The sequence below is a fragment of the Anoplophora glabripennis genome, unplaced genomic scaffold, assembly GCF_000390285.2.
Source record: "Anoplophora glabripennis isolate ALB-LARVAE unplaced genomic scaffold, Agla_2.0 scaffold14, whole genome shotgun sequence".
NCBI classification, from domain to species: Eukaryota; Metazoa; Arthropoda; class Insecta; order Coleoptera; family Cerambycidae; genus Anoplophora; species Anoplophora glabripennis.
Window position 1 is genome coordinate 1,465,019 of NW_019416352.1, and position 9,016 is coordinate 1,474,034.

General features: G+C 30.2%; 2 protein-coding genes across 3 annotated transcripts in view; one reads left to right on the forward strand and one right to left on the reverse strand.

The window, feature by feature from the left end:
* The window catches only part of LOC108904058 (syntaxin-1A), a 150,018-nt gene extending 145,485 nt beyond the window's left edge, over positions 1-4,533 (reverse strand). For both annotated transcript variants that reach the window (XM_018706442.1, XM_018706443.1), the window contains exons 1-2: positions 4,355-4,533; positions 3,960-4,049 (exon numbers count right to left, since the gene is read on the reverse strand). In XM_018706442.1, coding sequence (XP_018561958.1) covers positions 3,960-4,049; positions 4,355-4,387 — 123 coding nt within the window. In that variant the 5' untranslated portion in view covers positions 4,388-4,533. The remainder of the gene's footprint in view (positions 1-3,959; positions 4,050-4,354) is intronic.
* Positions 4,534-4,714: 181 nt separating this feature from the next.
* Positions 4,715-8,744, forward strand: LOC108904059 (GTP-binding nuclear protein Ran). The gene is made up of 3 exons (XM_018706444.2): positions 4,715-4,875; positions 5,173-5,627; positions 8,239-8,744. Exons 2-3 carry the CDS (start codon positions 5,196-5,198, stop codon positions 8,452-8,454), a joined length of 648 nt encoding a protein of 215 aa, XP_018561960.1. The 5' UTR covers positions 4,715-4,875; positions 5,173-5,195; the 3' UTR covers positions 8,455-8,744.
* Positions 8,745-9,016: the final 272 nt, after the last annotated feature.

Here is a 9,016-nt window from a genome sequence, read left to right on the forward strand (position 1 = left end):
TATATTTTTTTTGGACCTATACAAATGCTAGGGTCGGGAAGAATGACTATTAGTGAAAGTGATCGGGCCAAAATAGTAAAATCTTACAAAATGTTAAAATGCCGAGTATGATTTATGGTTATGAAATGAATAAAAGTTATATGTATTTTAAATAGTGTCTTTATTTTCTAATTATTAATCTGTCTCTATAATAAATCACGAGGGGCAATCAGTAAATGTTCATAAATATTCGTAATTATTTGTAAATATTCGTAAATATTAGTAAATGCTAGTAAATATTAGTAAATATTTGTAAATATTCATAAATATTAGTAAATATTCATAAATATTAGTAAATATTCATAAATATTAGTAAATATTAGTAAATACTAGTAAATACTAGTAAATATTTGTAAATATTCGTAAATATTTATAAATAATGGTAAATATTTGTAAATGTTAAATGTGGTGTACACATTTTCGTCAAGTGGTTTACCCCTCGAAAAATAATCCCCGACTGATCCTTTTGGCACAATTCATTCATTATTTTTTTTTTAATTTCGCTCACTAATGGCAAAATAGGTAGGACCTAATAAAGAAAAGTTATTTACGTTATATGAATTGAGCGCATGCGTCATCTGCCCCCTTACCCCGCCCCTGCCTACTATTTGAGAAATTCAAACTTAAGTAATTAATAACAAAATTCAATATTTTAATGTGCAAATATTGGCCGACAGTTTCCCTCTCGTTTAAAATGTCGGTATTGGTCACTGTATTTCTGTGGTTCAATAAACTGACAATAAATCATGCATTAAATTATAAATTTAAATTGACTACACTGCACTAAGATATGTAAAAAATGTACTGCAATAAAGTATTTCATCCGACAAGAATTTGTTAATTTTATAAAATCTTTAATTGAGTGGCATTAGATCTGATAATAATGAATACAGTTTAATATTATTTATTTCACATCCTTAGTGTCGGAATAAAATACGGGATATGGTTTTTGACGAGTGACGAGGAGAAACCGCTTGTTAAAAAATTTGTAGACTAAAATACTCATTTTGAGGGACAAATAATTGTTTTAATACTTAGGTAAATATTATCGAAATATTATTCAAATAATACTCGGCATTAGGTACTCAAATAAGTATTACTTAAGCTTGACATCAAATTACCCATGGGTTTTGGAAATGTTTGGATATAAAAATTAACAGTACTTAAAAAATATTACATTTATTTACAAAACATACATTCTAGAATATATAATAAAAATATTTAAAAAATCCTTTTCTCCGAAAATCTTCGATACATAGGTCTGTTCAAAAAAATGATGGTCGGTCAATTGAAGATGATCCTCGACCAGGAAGATCTTCGACTTCAACTGATGTCTCCCACGTTCAGAAAATCAAAGATCTAATGCATGCAAATCGCTGATTGGCTGTCTGAGAAATTGTGAAAGAAGTTAGCATCATAGCCATGAAATTTTAACAGAACGGAAAGAAAATCTGTGGACGTTTGTCGGCAACTAATTGAACAATCCAACGACGATGAAACATTCATTCAAAGGATCATAACCGGAGACAAAGACAGGGTTTACAGCTACGGCATTGAGACAAAAGTTCAATAATCACAATGGATTGGCAAAAAAAGTGATGATCACTGTTTCTTTCGACTTTAATGGAATTGAGCATTTTGAATTCTTGTCTCAAGGTGAAATAGTGAACCGTGTGTAATATCAAGGCGTTTCACAGTGGTTACGTGAAAAAATCCGCAAAGAGAGACCAGAGTCGTGGCGAGACAACTTATGACAATGCGCCAGCTGCATAAAATTAATAATAAAGTTTAAAAAAGTAAAGTTCGGTTATTTTATGTACAGACCTCATACTTAAGAAACCATTACAATACTTGAAAAAACGAAACTAATTTAGATTAAAAAATTTTAAAAAAAACAGGATTTAATAAGTACATATATGATTATTAGTAGATAAGTTCAATTCATACCAAAAAGTATATGAAACTTTTCTACAATCGATGCCATAATTACAGGAAGAACTATATAAACCCAAACCAAATATCGATTTACAATAAATAAAATATTTAATATGATCGACCTTTTAAAATGACTTGTGATAAATTATGGCTAGGAAATAAACTCTGAAATCACATACCCAAGTACAGACATAAACCGTACTTTTTATTTTTTAATAATTTTGCCTATATTTACACAAAACGTTATATAACAATAGAGTAAATATATAGTCCGTAAATTTACTACATTGTTTGAATAAGAAACAAATACTTAATACATATGAGAAGGTAGATAAAAGATAACCAACAAAGTTACGAGAATCAGAGATTGGATGATGTGAATTTTTTACCGTTTAATAATTTTAAAAATATTTTGGAGAAAAATTTTCAGAAGACATTTTTAACATCAACAAACATTTAAGAAAACAGCTTAGTAGAATAAATATTAACTGATTATGCAATTTATAAAGATGGACGAGATTAATAATATTTACAAAACAAAAAAAACGAACATAATCGAAAAAAGATCAGAAACTTGGTATCTTATTTTAAGTTCATAAACTCAAATATAAATCTTGAAATACAGTGTAAAAGTATCTATATAAAAATGAAATCAGATTATAAAAAGGAAGCAAAACCACGGAGAAAATTCTTTTTTATATCGACATCAGTCACCCCTAATTTGGCATAACCTGCAATAAAATATATACCTACTATATAATTTTACGAGCAATCTGAGTGATTTTAATGTGCAATTAGAAACGGACAATTTATTTTCGATTTAATGGCAGGGATAAATAAAATCGAGGATTAAATTGTATAATTCTTTCTTACCCACACATATATCTACTTTCTAGGTAATTTACCTATTAATTACGTAAGCGTATCGACATACGAGATTATTAATAATTCAAAGGTCATATTTTCTCTGCATTTTCTGAAAATACTGCAAGTTAAGTGTGCTCTGGAAACGATAAATCAAACCAGAAAGAAAAATAGGCGAATCTACATAATATGCAAATATCACTGCAGTAGTTATATGATGAAACTACAAAAAAGTACTCCGAATTGAAACTTGATTAATGATGCTGAAAGATGGACCAAACCAACATCCATATAAAGAACCATCTAATTTCAATTAACAAAACTAAGTCGTTATTCAAAAAAGGATTCGACAGGTTGCCTACAATTTTAGTCATTTTATGAATAGAAATGAAAAATAAACTTTTACATATGATGTATCCTACGAATAAAATGTTATTTTTTTCTATAAAATTTTAAAATGCAATTATCATTTGACAGTATTGTATATCTAAATAAATGTTAAATACATTCTCTTACGTTAGTCAATAATGAATAAAAATTATTAGAAGGAAATTTACGACAATGCTGTTAATTTGGCGCATCCGCCACCATTTGCCAGACATTCATTGACAAATCTTGAAATGATTCAACTAAGTATCTACATTTTCACCAATATAGAAATAAAAAAATTGTGAATGGGAAACTAAATTCTCAATAATAATAAATATGAATCACAACTTCTACCGTAATAAATTAAGTACAAATTAAAATGAAAGCAAGAAATCAAAGACCTTAATTTAATAAGTACCTACTAGGACCTTATCAAATAGATATCTACATATATCTACATGTTTGTACCTACTAAGTATATTTTAACTATTTTATTAACATTTACATAGTTAAGGGTGGATGAAATAACTCGAATATTAGCATAGTATAGTAGAACACTAAAAAGCTGTAGGTAATAGCCCCAGAATCAAAATAAATGTTATATTTAACATTGTCACTGTTTTATTTTTGCAGTGATGAGTAAATGTTTACTGTTGTCTTAGGTCGGATTATTTACATAATCCAACAGTGTAACAGGCCGGAGATAATATTTTATTCAGATTAAGGCATTTCTCGGAAATAACGACACCTACCTCTTGAAAAAATGCATCCATGAAGCCCTCGCGACCCTCGACGTTGACAGCAACATCATCGGGTCCGACATCGTCATCATCACTTTGCGCCTGAAATAAATAAAAAAGAAAAATAATAACAAATGTTCACATCTGAGCAAATTACTGACAGTTCCTAAGGGGTGGGGCCTGATCTGACATATATCATAGTTCTTTTTTCACCTAACCTAATAGTTTAATTTAACAATCAAACATTTAGCAACAGTTAATTCTCCAGCTGGGTCTGTCAGCGGCTAACTAGATTGATTGAGTAATAAAAATGTCATTGATGTGAAACATTACAAATATAATTCTCACTAAATTTAGTTAAAAAGTGGATAAAAATTGTAGGATTTTGTGAAATATACAAAACCTACCGCAACAAGAGCTGCTAATCTATCCTTAGTCATCTTGACCCGGCTTTGATCACACACCACTTAAAACTTTAATTTTACAAAATAATCCCATTCAAATTGTTTAAATACCACCACAACTATAGAACTAGAACAACCGACAAAACGGAGCGAACGACCACCAGTCCTCCACACGAAAATCGATAGAGTTCTGCAGTGCCGTCAGTAATTTGCGCATGTGCATATGACGTCACGTTTTCTGTGACGTCACTCATTAATTTTGGAACTAAATTTAGTTTTTCTTCTAAATTAGCGAAAAATTTTAAATTTTACCGTAAAAAACACCATTTTACGAATTTTAAGGGCGATACAGCGGCTCCGTATAAATAAACTCTCTAATAGGTTAATCTATTGGCGGGTACGTTAGTCACCTTTCCCTGGCATCTTGTGAACGCCATTGTGAACTTTAACGACTTTGGAAGAAGGCATCAGTAATCGGTGATTTTCTGTGCCATCGGTGTTTATTAGCAGTTTTTCTTGTAAAGGTAAGTTTATTTTTTTATGTAGAATGTTACCTATGCCCTAGTTTTGTGTTTAGATTATTATCAACATAGAAAAATATATGTAAAGTCGGTACTGTAATGTCAAAATCCTATGATACGTTTTTGTAGCGCCATTTAGCTCAAAAATTAAAACTTACTAAAACGTGTTCAGTCATTTGTCAGTTGTCTTAAAAGAAGTACTTGTAAACTTTCAAAATTTTCATTTATTTTCAGCGTTTTGATACTAGTTTAATATTATTCCAGAAATTTCTTTGACTAACATTGTGTTGTATCTTTTAGACTATTCAAATCCTATCAAAACCATGGCTGCAGAACAAGAAATGCCCACATTTAAGTGTGTGCTAGTCGGAGATGGAGGTACTGGAAAAACCACATTCGTAAAACGCCATTTGACTGGTGAATTCGAAAAAAAATATGTAGCCACTTTAGGTGTCGAAGTTCACCCCTTAGTGTTCCACACTAACCGAGGTCCCATTCGTTTCAATGTCTGGGACACTGCCGGTCAAGAGAAATTCGGGGGACTTCGTGATGGATACTATATTCAGGGACAATGTGCCATCATCATGTTTGACGTCACTTCTCGTGTGACATACAAAAATGTACCGAACTGGCACAGAGATCTCGTTCGAGTCTGTGAAAATATCCCAATTGTGCTCTGTGGCAACAAAGTAGACATTAAGGACAGAAAAGTTAAGGCTAAAAGCATCGTGTTCCACCGAAAGAAGAATTTACAAGTAAGTCTTGACTTAGTTTTACTTAATTGTCAAATTTGACAGAAACACGGTCGTATAATTTTGTCGCCGTGTCAGTTTATGTTAGCCATTCTATTCCTCGTTACATATTACGCAACTGTGATCATTCGTTCAGTAATGATGAAAGCACAGTCAGAATATAGAACTATCTTATAAGACTAATAATTATTAGTAAAATAAAAGTGGCTAGAAGAACTTTAAAATTTAGTTTGAACCTTTAGAACTTTTACTTCATATTAGGTAATATTAAAGTAGATTCAAAATAATTGTGTAATTTATTAATAAAAGTAATAACGTAATATTTGCCAATATGAATCTTAAAAACTTGTTTGTTATTTAAAAGTTTGGGCTAAATAATGAAAAAAACAAGTTTAATTTTGTTAAGATTAAATTAAACCACATTTAAAATAGCATAAAGTTATGTGTGTTACTAAAAATATGTACCTACATGGAAAAAAAAATTAAGTTTGACAGCAGTATCCCTACAAACATACAAATCTGTACGATATTTTAGTTGAGATAGAATTCTAAGAAGACCTTAGCATCACTTTCTTAGAATTAACCACATTCAATACCCAAGGAAGAAAGACATTGTCGGAAAATTTCAAGGCATGCCCTGTCGTAAATTGTTACAGTGGTTCCGATAACAGAACTTTTTTGACTTATTCTTTTCATGGAATCATATCAACAAATATTGTATGGATAATATAATATATAACTATAAGCATTTTAAAATAAATACACATTAATCTACCAAAGATTTCTTCTTCTTTTCCTTTTTTTCATTTTGCTGTTAAATATTTACGATTAGCATTCAAGTAAAGCTGGAGAAATATTCTTGGCGATGTTAAAATTTGCTGAAGCTGAAAAAAAATATATTTTAAGGACTTTTAATCCTTTATAGGCTACTCAAAATAATAGTTACAAATACCTCTTGTTCAATCTGTTTTCATTTGATCACTGATTTCATCAATACAATCAATAATAGACATTTGGATTTTCAGTTTTTAAATCATCGTCGATTATTGAATGTTTTTAAATCTAAGTTAGTGGCATGAAAATTTGGAAATAAAAATGTTAATCTTCTATATCACATTCAGTTATGTTAGTCATACTTTAATTCTAGTTTTATTATACAGTTTTCTTTCCTTTACAAACCATAATTTCTTCCAAGCTGATGTAATTCATATTAATTCATTGGGTAATACTTCCTCTTACCATCTTTCACCAGATTCTTCCGTGTCATTTTCTTTGAGCAGAAGGAATATTCCTTGTCATGTATCTTGCAGAACCAATTAAAAACTGTTTCATCAAGACCAAATCAGCAGTTTTTGGAAGTTTTTTTTTTCTCCTCCATTCTTCTAGAACCGAATTTCACTTGTATTTTTCAATATATCGTTAACTTACGTTTTTCTGTACACTAAACTTTTCCATGAGTTTTTGATTACTTAAATTAAATTGTTGGCTAGCCTCACTGAACCAGTACCATCTTGCCAAAATCCGTCTGTTTTTTTTCACAATTCGCAGAGAACTAAAGAAAATAGATAAAAATGTTTTTGGTCTCAAATTACTCGTCGTAAAAAATTAAGATGAGCATAGCTTTTAGTTTTTTGAAAATTTTCAAAAAGGACGCCCAAAATGAATTGAATATTACCAATAAATATAAAATCTTAGCATGTGAATTTTTCTGTCGAATGATTCTTGATACAAAGAGAGATTTATTCTCATGACTGAAATAAGCATGTTGAATTAGAAAATCCACCCTTAAGCGCGCTCAGGGGGTGGAATCATCCCCAAAATAAAAATATCAGAAATAATTCTAAAAATTCTAAAAAAATATATAAAGTTAATTCACATACTAGTGGTTTTTATGTCGATTGGTAATATTCAAATGCTTCATTTTTGGCATTTTTTCAACCCCTAAGTAGGGGTGATTTTTTAAATTTTCAAAATACTAAAAGCTCATTTCAGTTTTCAAGTAATTTGCGACCAAAAACATAATTTTATGTATTTTTTTAATTTTCTGTGAATTGTGAAAAAACGGGCGAAAATCAGGTTTTTTGTGGTCACTCTTTGTCTGATGTTTACAGGTGTCAACTTTTTGGAGGTGTTCGTAGATAGAGGTTTTACCGAATTTATTTGTGATGATATTTATTAGTTATTATCTTTATTTAATTTGATTTATTTGCCACACAGAGAGAAAAGGAATTCTGAGTAACTGCTTATAATAAATTTTGTCTGTTTTAATTTAAGTTTAGAGAATGAAAACAAAAAAGGTTTGATAAGGTTCATGTTCATTTATCACAGTGCTTATAATTAATTCATCCCTAGAATTTGCTGTCTTCATTTGTCGGTTTAATTTCCCGACACCCTGTATGACAAAATTAAAATATTAAGTAAATTTAAAAAAGTAACGAAACAGAAGTTGATAAATTTAGAACTAAACTGTTTGGAGGACTATTTTTTTGATGTAATGTTTTATTTTATTTGTTGAACGTTATTTTATTTTGGGTATTTACTTTCTCTGAAATAAATTTTATTTAAAATTCTCTCGGTGTCTCAAATAAAAAAAAAAATGTGTTTTTTATTTCAGTATTATGACATCTCTGCTAAATCAAACTACAACTTCGAAAAGCCCTTCCTATGGCTCGCTAGAAAGCTGATCGGCGATCCCAACCTGGAGTTCGTCGCCATGCCCGCCCTAGTGCCCCCAGAAGTCCAGATGGACCCCCACTGGCAACAACAAATCGAAAAGGATCTCAAAGAGGCTCAAGAGACGGCCCTGCCAGAGGATGATGAGGATTTATAAATTAATTACCAACCATTTTGTATAATAAAATTTTATTAAGACTTAACTCAAGAACTAATTTATGTTAAATTAACTTGTGTGTGGCCTGATGGCGGGCTGTTGATATTTTTATAAGCTATGCCTGTTTTCTAAATTTGTCAAATGAGTTTGTCTGGTACTGCTCAATCGGGGCGTCTGTATGATTGCGGAAGGATTGAAATTCTGTGCTTAAATTTTTTGTAATTACCTTCAGTTCTTATTCATGTGAAATAGACAATAGTGTTACTTTATTAATAAACCGTTTTTCACTACAAATTTTTTTCTTCAAGATTACCATTGTTTTTTTTTTTTTTTTTGTGGTGCATAATTGAAATCTTGGATACCTTAAGAGATAGCTCAAATTGGGGCGAAGGAATTTAATGACTAATAACTTGAACAGAAATTTGTCATGATTACAAAACTAAAAATTTTGATTTTTAAATTTTTTAAATCTACAGGGTGTCCCGAAATTCATGCAACAAAATTTGGTCAGATTATTCTTAAGACAAATTTAGGGGACCTTTATTTTTTCTTTTTGCCAACT